Genomic DNA, 17,296 nt, shown 5'->3' with positions numbered 1-17,296 from the left:
GGGCCCCCCGGTGTGCGTGACGCCGGCTGGGCGCTCGCAAGCCCCCCAGGTGCGCCCGGGTTTGCGTGACCGCCCGTGGGAGCCTGCGAGCCCCCGGGCGGCTGCGCAGGGCCTGGAGCTCGCGACGCCCCGCGCCCGCTGCGCCCCGGGCCGCGCGGCGCTGCGAGTGAGCCCGCTGTCTCGGCAGGTACATCACGTGCGCGGAGTACACGCAGTTCTACGGAGGGAAGAAAGCGGGTGAGTGKTGCCGAGCTCTGCTTCGGCCCTCCTGCCGGGCGCTCCCTGCGGGGCTGTTTGACATCGCTGCTGGTGCTGCTGCCGCCCCGTCCTTGCCCAGCCTGCGGTTCTGGCTCGCTCGCAGCCGCTCTGCTCTTAGCGGTGCTGCGAGTGTCCCTCCTCACTGGAAAAATCTCGCGGTCTGGGCGCCGTCCTCCTCCCTTACGGCCTGGATATTGGCAGGCCGACATCCTGCTCCTGTTGCTGCATCTTTCTTGGTTTTCATTCTTTCCGCTCACGTATTTAAGTCTCCTTCTCTTTGCTTTATTGGAGCCCTTCAGGGTTTGTTCTGCATGTCCTGACCCTTGCTTCCTTCGTCTGCGTAYGCCACGGCTCTCGGGGACACATGGGGTGGTTTAACACAGGGTGGCTGAAGAAGTGACCTCTTGGAGCGGAGCATCCTCCTGCTGCTGCTCGGGGGTCTGAACTCGTCGTGAGCTGGCTTTGAGCTGCCGGACTTTACAAGTGGAGTCCTAAAAGCGGTGACACTGACCTTAGGCTTTCACAGCTGTTCTGTGGGAAAACTGTAGCAATGCGAGGTTTGATATCCAGATCAGATGATCCCTGCCCTCAGCAAGATCTGTGTCTAGTGGTGGTAGAAAGCTTGAAGGTAGTAACAGTATTAACCATCAAATTTAAATTCAGGGCTGTAAATCTGTCAGAGTTTTATTTTGATTTTTTTCTAATCTGTGTAAATTCATTTGAGGAGCATACTCATGCTTTGCTTTAGAAGTCTCATTTTTGTTACAGTTTTGCAACATTGAGTGTATTTTTCCATGTCATCAGYAAATTGTCACCACATATTGAAAAATGTAACTTCCAGATGTTTATTGTCYCCTTAGTTACAGCATCAAGAGTATTTTTGTTACCTAGAATAATATGTATTTATTAAAATCCTGTGTTTTCTTTTTCATAAACAGACCTTCCACGAACTAATTTTAGACGTTTATCATTTGATCACTGCAGGTRAGAGAACAAAATTACATTATCATTATTAAATGACAGACGTATTCATCGGTCTGTTGACCCTGAACTACTACTGAAGTTACGTGTTCTGCTGAGGTAGCTATTTTCATTGACTTGTGTCTGCTATGAAATTAATGTGGCAAGAAATATTCCAGTAAGAACTGAATCTGTGCCAGTACTTTCCATGATTAGTGTCTRTTGAGATTGAACCTGATGGCTAAAAGAATACACAAGTGATAAAATACTTCAATTAACATGCATGTTCCAGTCTTACGCTCCCTGTAACTGGGACTTGAATCTCTACTTTTCCCCGGTCAGAACATCCTTAATCAATCATTTAGCTTTCTGAAGGAGTATTTATGTTAATACTTTGTGCTTAGAATTTGCTTGAAGTGCTAGAGTGAAAAGTGTGAAGTTCATATTATTAAAGGCATTTTAAAAATCCTCTTGTGAATCGAATGTTTCAAGAAGTTACCACCCCYATCAACAAATTACTGTTGCTTGGTGAAAAGCTGGATAGATTATGGAAATACCCCTAACAGGGGATGCTAATGTGACAGCTGATTACTCCCTAACCCGCTTCAGTGCAAAGACAGTGTGTGCTTGAGCCATCTTTGTGCTGCTGGGAGCCGGCGTGGCAACAGAAGCGAGCTCGGGAATATTACAGTATCCATTCCAGTGGCTGTATGGTTGTGAGTGCTGGCAGCTACAAGTTACTGGACTGCATTGGTTCTTTTCAAAAAAAAAAATTTTTTTAACCTAATTTCCGTGGAATCAGATAATGGGTATTGGTAACCACTCAGTATTTTCTTTGGTATAGGCCTTGCTTTAATGTGCAAATAAATCAGCAACATGTTATTTGCTTCTGTTGTCATGATTTCCAGATGATTTTGCTAAAACAGTGTGTACTTTTTTTTTCTAGTTTGTCTCTACAGCCATTTGAATACCCAGTTTGCACACCAGATGGGACAGTCTTTGACATACTGTAAGTTACTGTCTGTACTTTGCTTTATTTTTGTGTTGCTGAATTGACTTGCTTACAGCTGTGCGTCAGCTTTCTGTGTGATCATCATTTGGTCTTGGCAGGTTTTCTACTGGCACTTTTCTCTTATTAGTTTATCTCCTMTCTTTTCAGGAGCATTGTTCCTTGGATAAAGAAATATGGAACCAATCCAATCACAGGAGAAGTAAGTAATTATGGTTGTATTCACATGATTTGTTGGCTTTCCTTATGTTTAGTTTCCTATTTAATGTGTGGGAGAAACAGAAGTGCTTTAATGAAAGCAAAAAGAAGTTGAATGGAAGTGTTATTTTGAAATATAATATTTGTGAGACCAAGTTTGCTGAAACAAGATTACAGATTTATTAGGAATCTCTTTTTTAGCYAAAAAAATAAAAAGGAACCATTTAGATTTGAGACCTGATATCGCTTCACTGCCAGCCTGCTTATTATCTTTGTRGCAGAAAATAGTGAGCCTCTGACTGTGTGCATGGAGGTGCCTGAGGGAAGAGGAGAGCATTACATTTTCTTTTTTTGCATTGGATTGTAAATAACATGGTGGAGGAAGGGAGYAGTTCATTTATACAAATTCCCAGAGTATCTTGCTCGTATTACAGGTGTGTTGTAATTAAAGCCTATATAGATGAATATGCTAACTCCCCTGCTACTGCTAGTGATGCTCACRAAGCCTAATTGGTGAGTGATAGATGGGCTTTGGAAAAGGCTCTGTGCTGCTGCCTCGTACAAGCAGAACTCTGTTCTATATGGAGCGAGGTGCTGGCTAGGTCACCTCTACATCTGTGATAAAACTTGCAGTGATGCTTCCTAACCAAATGGATACTTGGCTCTATGCAGATTAGAGAGATCAACAGATAATACTAGTGCATATTAATRGTACTCTGAGGTGCAAAATGAGTTATCTTGACAATATATTTCAGAAAAATTTTGTCCCATCTCTCATGATAGTTCATTGTAAGACTGGGATTTCACACTATAATCAGTGCTTTAKTTTTTTTTATTCCCTTATTCTGCATAAATGATAGCTTACTATCAAGGGATTACTTTGTGTAATAGTGTGAAGCTGTAGAACACCAGATAAAGATGAAATACTGGAGGGATTTCCCTGATGGTGTTACATTTTTGCTGGTGTGTTTAAAGTGAGTGAATTCTTTATTAGGGCATAAAGGAAAAATTKTAAATAGAAATTGCTGCATGACGTACTGAAACTCATCTTTTCCTTGAGTAAATGCAGTTACTTCCCTGAACATTAGGTGGCAGCTATTGCACAGAATTCTTGGCTGGTTTGCAGGTTGTTTTGTGGTAAAATATTACCTTTGAAACATCTTGTGTTTGATTAAAGATTTTCCCAGCAGACAGATATGAGGAGAAGCTAAATACAGATGCAGCATTCCAAACTCTAGATGTGAGCAGCCTGTCTGAGACTGGATATCTCTAGAGTTATAGCAAACTGCAGGTGTGTTTGCCTGATGATCATCAGAGGCCTGCCTGTACACACGGAGAGGCCAATATTTGTTGTTCRGAAGGAAAGGAATTACAGCTATTTCGTTTGTCTTTGCCACCCTCCTAATACCTTACTGCTCTATGTGTTGGTTGGGAGTTCTGGAGTGTTGCCAGTTTGCTTGTTTTCACTCAGATGAACTTCATGACACCTGTTTTCATTTCTTATTGTGAACCGTGATATGATTTAAAAATATTTCTGGTAAATGCTAAGCAAGATGTGTAATGTGGCTAGCGGTCTTGTGGAGTGCGGGGTAGAAATCTGACGTACGGCATTTGGTCTGTGGACTCCTAACAGAGTTGTTCCATTACATCAAGTTAATTTGCACACTCCCTCTTGCACTGCCTGCGTTCTGCTGGGAGCACCGTTCCTCCCCAGCAGTGGTATTTTAACACAGGCTCCTTGTCCCTGAGCAACAGCGCTCTGTTATTCTTTCTGCTGATGGAAACTATGCTTTAGGGAACAAGTGAGATTGTGCAGGATTTACCTGGTGAGCTGTAAATGCTCAAATGAAGTCCAACTTTGAGATCTACTAGCATATTCTGACTTGTGTTTCTGTAGCTCAGCTGCAGTCACCCCCACCTCTCCTCAACGTTTGCCCCCCCTTCCTCTGTATCGCTCTGTTTGGGGAGCCCTTTCTCCTTCCCGTTTATTCCGAGGTTGACTTGTGCTGTACTGCTCTGTCCTCCAGAGGATGAAGGCGTTCCACACAGCTCGGAAGAGAAAGGAGATGTTTGCACTTCGTAACAGTGCGCAGCCCTGCTGAACCAAGCCCCATGGAGCTATAGTTTGAAGAATGGGGTTGAAAGAAATGTTGTAACTCAGTCTTTGTTCCCCAGAGAGACAATTCTGGTTTTACGAGGGGGAGGATGGTGCTGGACAGGATGGGGAGGGGTGTGCTGGGACAAGGCAGGGTAGATGGCAGAGGAAATCAGTCAGCTGAGTTTGTGCAGCTCTAGACTTTACTGACCCCCAGCTTAGTGCTTATCACCCTCTATTTAATTTAGCACTGCGCATGCGCTGTTACTTGTACCACTTGCTCACTGCCGAAGCCAGAAAAAATTTCTGTGATGAGTTGGTGGCTTAGAGAACTGCAAGTCTCCGGGTTTGTTTAAAAAGGAATTGGCCAGATTAGCTGCACCACTGTTTTGTAAAACAGCTGAGGAAGTTACTTTTAACAGACTGGGGATTCGTCACAGTGATGAGGCTCCAGAGCATTTTTTCCCTTTTTTGTCCTGAAGTTAAAAATGATAATGAAATCCCTTGTGGCTTGTACTTGTGTTATTATGGTTTGCTACAGGCTAAACATTTTAGAGAAATCAATAGGCTACTTGGCAAAGGTATCGTTAATGACACGCTCATGGTACTCACTAACTCTGTCTAGCTGTCTTGTTTCTGAAGTGGCCCCCTCAGTGGAGATTTTGAGAGCCTTGCAGTCATGTATTTATCTTTGCAGTGCTCCCAGGAGGTAGAGTTGTGCTAGTCTTTTATTAATTGCACGTTCGTGGAACTGATCTGCAAGTAGGCAAAGTTACTGCTCTGATTTTCCTGAACCTAAACCATTCCACTAGCCTTCCTTTTAAAAGAATTCTGCAATGCTGAGATTGCAGTTATTCTTTGATATGTTTAAAACATTTTTTTGCTTTCCTTTCCTACAATTTCTTATGGTTTGTTTCCTCTTGCTTTTCTGAATATCCTCTTGAGGTGCAGTGTGGACACCAATATCCTTTTTAGGAGAAACAAATCACCATTGACCTCTGTCTAGAGTTTCCCGTGAGCTATTCCAGAAAGTAACCTTAGATTCTTTTTTTTTTCCTTTTTAATAATGCATAGCAGTAAAAAACACTTCTGTTACTGCACCGATAATTTTGGAAGAAGCAGTGCATCTCTTGCAGCCGAACCACAGCCTGTCAGATGGTGTTGACTTGCTTACATTTTTGTCAGCTGTGCCAGGACACTGCCCTAGCAGCTATGTTTATACTGAAATTGCAACAAATAAAGGGTAACTGGGAAAGTCATAGTTATCTCATTCCTTTTCACTGAGAACAGCACTTTGGCTTCTCAGACTTGCAGAGAGCTGCAGGCTTGCCAGAACGTGTCGTGCGGCGGCGCGCTGCCAGTGCTGACCGCCTGCCCGCCCCGGGCGGGCGGCTGGGCTCGCGAGTGCCGCTTCCAGGAAATGAGACTGGTCGGGTCCTATCGGGTTTGTTGGAATCTCAAATATGAGCAGATGATAGAGCTGCGTGAAGGTAGTGGCGTGCCTTTTCACAGGAATTTCAAGGGAAATAGTTCTTTGTTGCACAGATATCTTATGAGTTATTTTTCTCCTTTGTATTGTAATGTTTTCCATGTAAAGACCTATTTTTTCACTCTGGTTCACTGACAGTCTCAGTATGTGTGGGCAGACTATATTACTGAGGTTGGACTTCAGCTCTGTTAAAGTCTGGCTCTGTAACCCTGGGCAAATTGTCTCTCTCCCCCATTTCAGAAGTAGCTACGGTCTTGGTCCCTTGTTCCCACTTTCCTGTGGGAATTTAGTTCTTTTGGGCAGTTGCAAGTCAGTCTGTCTCTGGTATTTGTTTCTAAGGCTTTGGTCCAAAGTCAGTGGTGACTGTAAGGACATCTGTTTTTAAACTCATGTAGAGGGCTCATCTGTGTGAATTTTTTGTGCGCTTTTCAGAGCAAGCTAAAATCCATATGGCTGCTGAGTCTGCATAACCCCAAGAAGCGGTTCTCGTGTTAAGGGGCATGTGTGGCTGTGACAAATGGATCTGTCTTGAAGGGCAAAAAAGATTTGTTGGCTCAGTCAAGTTGATTTAACTTGGGCTTAACACACACCTATGAGTCCAGCTAAGACACCAGAAGGCACTGCCTGGCGGTTGCTGCGGCTCCGCCATCCCCACAGACGTGGCGGTAGCACTGCTCTGCGGAGGTGCCCGGCCCTCGCGCCTGGGCTGCCGGCCACCATGTGTGAGTGCTCCTCCTCTGTGAAAGCGCGGGTGAGCCGGCTCGGTTTCTGCTGTGTCTGCCCTGCTGCAGAGCTGCTGCCRCTGCGCTGGGGCCGGGTGGCAGGACAGGCACCGCCGTACCTGCCAGGAGCCGGGCTGAGCCGGAGCTTGGCCCCACTGCTGGTCTCTGCCTGCCGACGGATTGCGTACGTTCGGATGTGAGTGAGCCCCTGGCAGCCAGCTGGAAACTGTTTATCAGTCCTTTTCCCCCATTACTGCATGGTGTCAGGTGGTTGGTGAAGAATTTTTGGCAAAGTGGATGGAAAATAGTATTTGTTGAAATCAAAACTCTTTGCAGGTGTGGTTTTCGATGAAATACATTTTGGGAAGGTGTTCTCAGCTCCGTGGTGAAACCTCTGATCATAACCGCAGAGACAAGTACTTACCTGGGACATGAGAGATTAGGACTCACATTTCCCGTCCAAATGAGAGAGAGCACAGTTTGGTTTGTGTTCTCTCTTATGCAAAGTTAGGATCTAGACCTATAGGCTATTTTGAGAGTCTTTCTATAAGTTAGCATCTTACCAAGGAGAAGTAAGGAAATCTTTCAAATTTGGAGGATTTTCTAGAATTGTGAAAGCCTCCTGCTTGGGGTAAACAGAAGATATCCATGAAAAGGAGTCTGGGGATACAAAAAAGCAGCAGAAGGCAGAGCCAGCAACATGGAAAATAAGGGTTGGCTTTGGGGTTGGGAGGTTGCAAATCTCTGAAATTTTCCACTGGCAGATCTGCCTTCTTAAAAGAGAGAGCTCTGCCTGAAGTCTTGCTCTGCATAGAGGTAAATATTTGCTATTGTTCTCCCATACTCTTAGTCCTTTATTTACCAAATAAAAATGACTCGGGTGAGCTTACGACTAATATGATCAAACAATTGAGGGTCTTAGATGTCTGGCAGTACAGGTATGTGCCTCATCTGCTAAGCCTGTCTGATCCACTCTTTGAAATCACCTGGAGAGGCAGCTCTTGCCCCTGGCCGAGCCCTGCAGCAGCGATGGAGGGCACAGGGGGCACCTCCGCGATCTGGCACTGCTGGCGTGCARACGTTGCCCCTGTGCAGACATGGGCAGTGCCATTTTTTTTAATCATTTGTTTGAAATTAATYTGGTAACGTGATGCTTGCCTGAGTAGTTACAGGCACCTTCAGGAATACTAATTTTTCGTCCCCAAAGAAAAAGTTGTAACTAAGTCTGTTATTTTAAAACTTAGGAAAAGTCATTCTCAGTTACATTCCCTAAGTGTGTTTAGGAGCTGCTTCTTCTCCCAAGTGCTGGTGGCTATTGTTACCTCATTTAATTGTGAAAGCACGTTTTCTTTTCAATTTGATAACTGAACTTCAGGCAATCTCAGAAATTAGTTGCTGGCATTGAAGTGGGAGAAGCTTGCTGATGAGGTTAATGGAGATGGTATGTTGCAGGATTACTTTCTTACCTCTGAATGTATTAATCACACTTTAAATATGAACAAACAGCCTTACATCATTGGGGTTTTTTTCTGCTCTAAAAAAGTCTTTGGCTATCTGAATAAGGGAAATCCTGCCTGGAAAGGATACAGAAATTGGAGCAAAGGTGAAACTTCCTTAAACATTAAAGTGTTTTTACCATGTATATATTTTGAGAACATAGATACAAAGATAGAAAGCTCTGACAATTATTTCTTCACCTGAGAAAGAGGGCTTGGGTGTTTTTGTTGTTGTTGTTTTATAATGTTGTAACTAAAGAAACTACATGGGGTCAGAAGTGTGAGAAATACCTGGTACTGTATTGTAGGAACAGGTGTTAAAGCACAGGTTAAATTCCAGCCAAGGCTTTATAATTCACTACAAATTGCTCTACACCTTTATCGAGTAATCAGTACAGAGCCCATSTGCTTCAGGAATGGATTCTGGTAAATGGGTTGCAGGAACCAGAGGGGGAAAGACCAAGATCACAAACACCACCACCAGTGTTGGATGAGCTGAGTGGAACAGATCTCTGGCCTGAATGGGGGAGAGGACAAGTTCACATTTAGTGTGATCCTTACTGGCTAAATCAATAGTGATTGTGTTTTTTAACTTCGTTCTTGTGGTTTGTGTGGTAATTCTGTGCAAATTGCTGTTTTGATCRTGTTATTCCAGGTGTGTTTCTAGCTAACGAGCAGCAAGTAATGGATGTCCTCAGACAGGGATTGGTGGTTTGAAGGTGACCTCTTGTGCCAGCGTAGCAGTAGCTGCCATTGGAATACACTGTCAGGAAAATGTAATAGCTGTAGATAATGTTGAGTATGATGAACTTTCTGAATACTTGCCTAGACCTTTCTGCAATATGGCGGTAATACTATCTTAGGATTTGGAGGGTCTTTTAAAGGTGGCATGTTGCAGCATGAGTCAACTCTTCCTCATGACTGTTCGGTTTTACTTTTTTTTCTCTCTCTTGAAAAGTTTTCTTTGCTCCGACTGTTTCCAAAGAGAATGTGCTTACTCTGAGCATTTTCATTCTTTGTCTAAATATAAAATGCTGTGAGAGGAAAATGCTGTGCAGCCTTATATAGTCAGGCTATCTCCACATCAGTTTTCTATTTCTAGAGTGCTGGGACTATCTAATTATGATGAAAATAATTTGACCAATCAAGATATTTTTCATTATTTAGAAAAATACAGGAGTGCAACATCCCCCTTTCATGGGGATTTTTTCCTCAAGATCTGAGATAATGCCTGAAATCCAAGTAGCCTGTTACATTTTCTCCTTGGGGCATTGAAAATGAATGATCATTTAGGTGGATCAGTAACTTCAGGTCTCATTTGGCTTTAGTGTAACTGATGAATAATGAGAAATTTAAGTCTTCTCTAGGGGAAACTTGTTACATGCATGTCAGAAGAAGTTGGCACATCTTCAGCTTTAGAATCCAAGGTATATTTCTTAATTTGTCTGATGCAATTCAGTCAAATGTTCAGCCGTTACACAGGTGGACRTGTCAGTAGCCCTTTTTTCCTTTCGATAAACTCACCGTATTTTTTCACTTCACRTTTGAAATGAAGGGTTTGTTGTTGTTTATTTGTAAGAAAAGTTCCAGTGGGGGGTGGCAGTACCGTGTTGTTCTGAGTAATAGCTTACCACAGAGCTAAGAACTACGCTTACAGGTAAAAAGCCAAGGGAAGCCTTGTTGTTTAAAAATGATTTAGAGAAATCCAGCTTAGGTGATTTTCCTGTGCTGCAGAAGGAAGAGTGAAAGGATCAGGAACATGAGGCTGGAAGACTCTCTTAGGTCTTCAGCTCTCCTGCAATTTACTTTGTAAACTTTGTGCGCTGCCTTGAATTAGTTTGCTTTCTCCTGCTACAGCTGCTGAGAGGTTGTCCTGATGCCTTTCCATTTGACAGATATCTTCTGTAAATTTTGGTTTTGAGCAGCTTATTCTCATTTCTATTTGTGCCAGTATTGCTCTTCTCACAGTTAGTGTTTACAGCTCTGTATTTGTTACAAAGGAATTCAAAGCTTTCTTGACATTTTCTTGTTGAGACTTGTATTTTCCTGTCGTATGTTCATCTTGCTTGTAGGTTCTCTGTTCCCCAAATAGTCACAGTCATCCTTCTCTGCATCTAGTTTAATTTTAATTTATCTTCTTTGAACATAGGTAATCTTAATTATACACACAAAATGCTGGGTGAATGCCTCATACAGTGGGGGGGATATTTTCTAATCTCTTCTTGCAATACTTTGATAATACTTTGATACATTATATATGATATTTTAAGACAGAAAATGTTTTCAGAGGATGCGTTGAGACATGAATGTTGCTGTCAGAATATGATAAATTGACAATTTTCTSTTGATAGCTTCGGTCATTTCAGAAGCAGGTACTTTTATAAATAGGAATTAGCCAGGATGAGCTGTGGTTCTTCCTGTTCTTTTTTTGTTTCCAGTTGAATGTAGTGAATGTAGCATGTTTTTCAGAAACGGATGGTTCCAGCCTTCTCTACTGATTCATTTAAAAAAAACTCTCTCCAGGTGCATTTTTATCTGAGTGGGTGGCAAATATAGGCCTCTCTGCTCAGCTGTCTAGAATCCGCTTTSAACAAGATGAACTCTTCAATATGCAGCAACTGGACCATGTCGTCTTACCTCGTTTGCTTCAGAAATTATTAGCTTTTAGTCAACAGGCTGCATGAGTTAATATTTGACTAGCAACCATAAATTTCCAAGGTCCCTGGACAGAAACATATTAGGACATGATTCTTGCCCAGAGGAACAATCAGAAAATCATGTGTCATAACTGGTAATGGTCATAAAGCACATGCAGGTCAAGAGGATGAAGGTCCTGGTTAGCTAATAACCTGAAAGATAACTCTCCTTTCTTTTTGGTGAACACATGGATAATTGTTGGCTGTTTCTCTTCCAAAGTTGTATCTGTGTGTAGCAGACAGACAGTTGTATCTGTCTTACTACAGTAGGCAGTAGTGTAGGCAGCGCCAATAAACGTTGGCTTTTTTCTGTCTTAAAAGGTGGGCTTGTTTTTTAATTCCCTAAATCTTTGGGAAACAGTGAAGGCAAAGAAGATGAGATTTGCCTAGACTTATTGTCCAAGGACTTTATCATAAGGAGCAGTTTAAAACTCCCCAGTATCATGAGTCACTGGCCAAGCTGCTGTGCCTCCTTCACGCCTTGCCAGTGAGAATTGTGGTGGTGGTAGGTAGCACTTTATCCAGTAAGCCGGCTCTGGACACAGACAGATAAACATGTCTAGTATTATTCATAAGGCATTATTTCCCTTACAGCAAAAAAGTATTTACATCTAGATTTTATAGACTGAACAGATGGTCTCTTTTTTTTTTTTTCCCCCCCTCCTTCCTTGTTTTGGTGGAAGTGTGCACAGTAGATGGGTTTTCATGACTGTGACACTTGAAAAACTAGCAGCTGTGAAACGCTCTAGCCTTAAATGAGATGCAGCATGAGGTTTCCCACAGATCTTTGCTTGCCTGTTCTTCATTAAAATTGGAGACTAGCTTTTTGGTGCTGCTGCATAGCTTTATTTCCATAAACCATGTTGGATTTGGTGGTGGATGCTTTCTTTGGATTGATAGACTTCTGACTGCATTAAGGTTACAGGTTTAATCTTATATGCGAAACAACACATCTTTTTCTCACTGTATTTTCTGTTAATGTACTCTTTGATATAGCAACCTTGTTGCTAGTATCTGTAAGCCRTGTGTATGTCTTTATGATTCTCTAGACAAGGCTTTGGGGACAGTATGGTGTCGGTTTAATTAAAATTTAGATATGGGAAAGTAGTGGTCTGGAAGTGGGTAGTGAAGGATCTTTTGTATACATTTCCATACTAGATGAAAGTATTGGATGAAGCTGTATTTAACTGTACTTAACTGTGAAAGTGAATTGAGGTTATCTCTTTAGCACTTGGTAGGCAGTTGTCCATATGATGAATATCTAACATTTGTGCTATTGAGCTGAACATAGAAATGTTTGCTTGAATCAGGAGACTGTTCTGTCCTGTTGGTTTTTGACCCCAAACTTTCCATGAAGTATTGAACTACATGAATACAGCTTATCTTGTTAAACTAGTGCTGCTGTTTCCTGTGGCATTCCCCTAATATGTAGAATTGCTGAAGGTTTTCAATGCCTTTCATCGTTGTTAAATCCACTTTAAAGGTCTGAAATAAGTAACAGTATATATGTAGCTATTCAAATACAGTTCCAGCATTCGATTATTATCCCCATTTTTCTTGAAGGTCCTACATCAGGAAAAATTATATGATGACTTCTTGAAATGTGAAGTTGTATGCACAGAATAATAGGTTTCTTTAAAGGAACCAAGAATTTAATACAAAATTCATGTGCTGTTAAGATGAATTTGGTACTTGATAGGCAACATTCAATTTTAATATTAATATCTAGTTTGGTTTTCTCTTCTATTTGTGGTATTCCTTGTTGCTTGTTTTGGTAGGATGAGAACCTACTGAATGGTCATGTCAGCACTGGATGATTTTGACCTGGTGTTGTCTAACAGTTCAGACATGACACATTAATTTTTCCCCATGACAACATCACTGGATTATTGTGTGTTCCTGCCAGAGGCCATCAGGAAGGTATCCAATTCCTAAGTGTTTAACATTTTAATGTTAACTCAATTAACATTGATAAAATGAGAAAGTCCGTACTTAGGAAATACAACTCATGCTGCTTCTCACCAACTCTGTCCACGTGCGGTTAAAGACTCGAGTGAGTCCCCAACGGCTGTTTTCCCAGTGGGTGTGTGTCCGGCAGGGTCAGCACCTCATTAACAACGCGACCGCACTGCCACAGACCAAAGGGAGTCAGAACGTGTCGCTAATCGATGCGCCGGGACTGTAGGTCGTATCATCATGAGACGCGCAGCGGTGACAAGGAATGGCTCGATTCGAAACAGTCGGCACGCTTCACCCGCAAGCTGCCACAGTGCCCCACTAACCTCCCCGTCTTAATAACCTCCGCTTTGCGCGTCAGGAAGGGAGCTGCCCTTTGGGATCGCGGGAGGGATGAGCGATGGCAGCTGAGAGAGCAGAGCAGCGGGGCTGGATGCTGCTGCGAGAAAGTAGGTCACAGCCAAAAGTAGCCTTGGCTGGCTGCGTGGAGGTGTGCCTGCGAGCGAGGAGTCAGCTGAGGAAAAGGCCTGGTTGTTTCTTTGTTTTTGTTTCTTTAGCCCTCCTTGTTGTCGAGCAGCTGGCATTACATGTCATTAAAAGGTTCTGCTTTGCAGTATTCTTGCATAAAATATTTATAGAAGTGAATATACAGCTTTTATTTTTGTTTAGGGGAAGTGGCGCGTGCTCGTGGCATTTCATTTTGATTGCAAGTTTTGATTATGAATTTGGAATTTTAATTAGATAAAGTGTTTTTAATAAACATTGCTTTTGCCTTCCTTTCTTCACTGGAAATTTAGTGAAACTTGATAGTAAGTGCATGGGGGGGGGGACTCGGATTAAAAATAGTTTTGAACTCAAGTTGCGTATTCAGTATTTTAGCTCCTTTGTGTTTTATTACTAATAAGAAATACATGAAAACAAGTACTTTAACTCATTTAAGGACTCATTCACTCCCGCTGTCTCTTCCTGTGAAGACTAGCTCCTCTGTTTGTGGCATAATGGTCATTTCCATGGCAACACACTGTGCTGTGGCACTCGGAAAGCTTTGACTTTTGATGGAGAATAAATAAAAGCAGATTCACCCACATGCAGGATAATCCTGTTTTCATGTGAAATGAAGAACTCGAGAAGAAAAAAAGATAATACAGGTTTCACAGGTCGTCTTCTGTCATAGTCTCCTGTGCAATGTGTAGGTCTTCAAAAATTGGACCTGCTGGAAGGGCTGGCTCGCGGGCCGGAGTCCCTGCTYGCAGCCGCTGCCAGCCCTGTCTGGGGCACGGCACTGCCTTTGGTGACCCTGGGAACTCTTTGTGGCCCATCAGAGCCTGTTTTTGCTGTTCTGGTGCTCCAAAGATTTGCTTTGACGAATCCTGTCTTTCCACACATTAGACATGTTAATCAACTTCTAAAAGTATTTCTCAGGTGTAGCCCTAGTTATATTCTCCTCGTCTGTTCTCTCGTATACAACCCGCAGTCCATTTCTGTCCCTCTTCATAAGTAGCTTGCACAAAGAACATCTTTTGTGAGTATTAGAGAGATTCCTCGTGAGATGGCAGCAGGCCATGCTCAAGTGCAAAGCTGGTCTCAGCTGAGCTGGAGGGCAGAGCTTCGCAGAAGGGTATGAGCTGAAGTGCCAAGGTCACTTCTTTAAGACGCGTTTGACAGGAGGCCAGTCTGAGGCAGTAAAACTTCGGTGTCTGTACAGCTCTCCAGCATGAAGTTCTCGTCCTGGAAAGAGACTCCGAGCCATGCCTGCATTTCAACTCTAAATGAAAATGGCTATTTTTTAATCTATTGTTAACACACAAGACTGTATAAGAGCTGATCTCAGAGGGGAACAGACACCAGCATAAGCAACTAGTGCACCATGAGTAACTGAGGCTAAAAACTAACCCTTTTCCGTATTCTGGAAAGATGTGACCTGAAATGCCGTTACTATTTCCTTGAGTATGGAGCACAGAGTCCAAGGGCTTGGCAGCACTTGTAGTGACATATCATGCTTTGAAAGATGAAACAGTGTCCTGCAGCTTTTGTTACTTCTAAAGTCTGTACAGCAGTTTAGTCCCTGTTCCACTAGATTTCTGTCAAGGTGTAAATCTGAATCTTCAGTCATGCTAAAGTCTTTCCTGGAGAACTGTTTGCATTTTTGTTTAATGATGATCTGCTCACATGTTTTGGGGATAGCTGAAGTCTGCCAGGAAGATAGTTGAAAGGCTTTTAAATTGTCGGTGTTTCCAGAGGTCATTTCTCTAAAGAAGCTTTTTTCTTTTTAAACATAATTTTTGGACTGTTCCACAACACGTGCACAGATGGATGCTGCTTTGTGTTAATAAGTTGTTTAGGTTGAACAGGTCTGTCCAGGATCGTATGTTCCTTTTGGCACCTCTACTATCTCCCTACTACTTCTTTGACAATTTTGTTCTAGTAAAAAGATAAGTAAATGAATAAAATTCTGTATTCACTTAGTCATTTGGGAACCTGCTGTTGCCTTGCTGTCTCTCTCTCTCTCTATCTCAGCAGTGTGCAGATGAATTTTTTTTTCCCCTTGAGAATCCATTTAATAAAACCAACCATTCTGGTCTTGCATCTCCTAACTGTTGGACCAAATATCACCTCTCCTGGCCTCTCTCTTCCCTTCCCTGTCTTTTTCCTACTAGCCCTCCCTGTCTCTCGTTGTTCCTCTTGCTAATAAACCAGAGAGATAGTTGCCTTTCTGGCAGCAAATTAGCCTGCCAGATGACTAAAAACAACTGGAGAAGCACTCTCCTACAAGGGAACAAATCCAGCTGTCACAACGTGTATGCTCTGAACCAAGAATATGAAGTTTGATTAGACATAGAAAACCCACTGACTTAGCGTCGCACAGTTTTGTTATCACTGTTTGCCATAGTGATTGAACTAGCAGTGTCGGCGCCGCGGCTGGCAGGTCTCCACTCGTATCTGTTTATAAAGAGCTGTCTGGGTTATAAGAACATCCCTAATCTGTTCAGGTGCGTGTTTTGAGAAGAGAACTGGTTGTTTCTTTTAAAAGGCCTATGCTCCGTGTGCTTTCAAGGGTGAATCTGGCAGTGAAACTGTTTCTGACAGCTGATACAATCAAAGGGCGTTTTTTATTSCTGAGATCCTGACTCAGCTTTGAAGCCTGCTGCTTGCTGGGCTCGGTTTTGTGTCTGGGCTGGATGCCGCAGCTGAGCACTGCCTACCCCTCCTGGCGGGTCCTGCTGCAGGCTTGGGAGGACCAGGGGCAGCTCGCCATGGTCCTGGTGTGCCCCGTCACGCCACTGCGGCGTCCAGGTTGCATCTTGGCCCTCTTAAATGATGGGCATGTGTGGGCCTGCCCCATCATGTTACTAAAGATGCACCTTTACTTTGGCCATGTTTGGGGGCTTTCGTGTCTTAGGGAGGCTCCAAGGAGGGCACAGCCTGGTCTTCCAGAACGATTTGCCCTTCCCAGCCTGTGTCAGAGGCCCCTCTGCGGAGAGGGCAGCCCAAAAGGCTGTGAAAATCGTTCTGGTGCAGTGTGGAAGTTAGTTTAGTTTGCGGTGCTCCCTCTGAATCACAGGGCCTTGAACCCTCTGCATCAGCCTGTGCGATCTCCCTCCATCGGCTGTCGCCTCAGTCCCATAATCCACAGAGTCATTACAGGAATTAACCGTTCCCAAGCTGCGTCCTGGGAGACTGCCCCAGTGTCCCCAATGTGGTTTCCCAAAGTCACACCTCTGCTTCTCTTCGTTATTGCCAGTGCTTTACTAGTTATCGTGTGGGCTCCACTATGAGTTTGCTAAAGGAAAAGAAAAATGATAGCTACTTCCAAAAAAATAAGAAGCTTGACTGCCAGAATAGTTTGCTGGCTTTATGACTTTTATCGGGTTTTTTTTCAGAATTGTCCCTTCTGAGCAGTGGCAATAGCCTTTGCTTCTTACCTTCTCATGCTAACTCCCCTTTTGGTTTGTGCCAAGACAAAGTTGCATTAATTCTCAAGTTCATTCACTTTGTTTTAGCACTGTACTGTATCAAACTACAACAATGTAAATAAATCATCTTCCAGTTCTCAGGTTCCTTGAACTTTGCTTTTGCAGACTGTCTATAATTGTTAAATTTCCAGGGTTGTGATGATTCAAATGACTTGCAGTTTATTATTAATTAATTACATAATATTAAAGTACCAACACTAATGTCATAGTTTCCTTTTATTTCCATGGTTAGATTCTGTTGTGATTAAATTTTTTTCATGTTTTATTTTCTGTAGAAACTAGATGCCAAATCACTTATAAAGCTAAATTTTGCTAAAAACAGTGAAGGTAAGTGCAGTAAATTTCTGTGTTTTTTTTCTTAGTGCATGCTTTGATAAAACCTAATTTGTCTCCTACTCATGTAAAATTATGTAGCTTGTGTTCTCTGTTATGTTTATTTTTTG

The 17,296-nt window shown here is 42.8% G+C and overlaps 1 protein-coding gene across 1 annotated transcript in view; it reads left to right on the top strand.

The window, feature by feature from the left end:
• Positions 1-17,296, top strand: part of PPIL2 (peptidylprolyl isomerase like 2) — a 79,766-nt gene that overhangs the window by 1,620 nt on the left and 60,850 nt on the right. The window contains exons 2-6 of the mRNA XM_026091870.1: positions 188-237; positions 1,197-1,242; positions 2,165-2,227; positions 2,378-2,429; positions 17,129-17,180. Coding sequence (XP_025947655.1) covers positions 188-237; positions 1,197-1,242; positions 2,165-2,227; positions 2,378-2,429; positions 17,129-17,180 — 263 coding nt within the window. The remainder of the gene's footprint in view (positions 1-187; positions 238-1,196; positions 1,243-2,164; positions 2,228-2,377; positions 2,430-17,128; positions 17,181-17,296) is intronic.

This window comes from Apteryx rowi, unplaced genomic scaffold (assembly GCF_003343035.1).
Source record: "Apteryx rowi isolate R43461 unplaced genomic scaffold, aptRow1 scaffold_93, whole genome shotgun sequence".
Taxonomy (NCBI): Eukaryota; Metazoa; Chordata; class Aves; order Apterygiformes; family Apterygidae; genus Apteryx; species Apteryx rowi.
The sequence above is the reverse complement of the archived record's forward strand: the minus strand, read 5'-3'. Positions and strand labels throughout refer to the sequence as shown.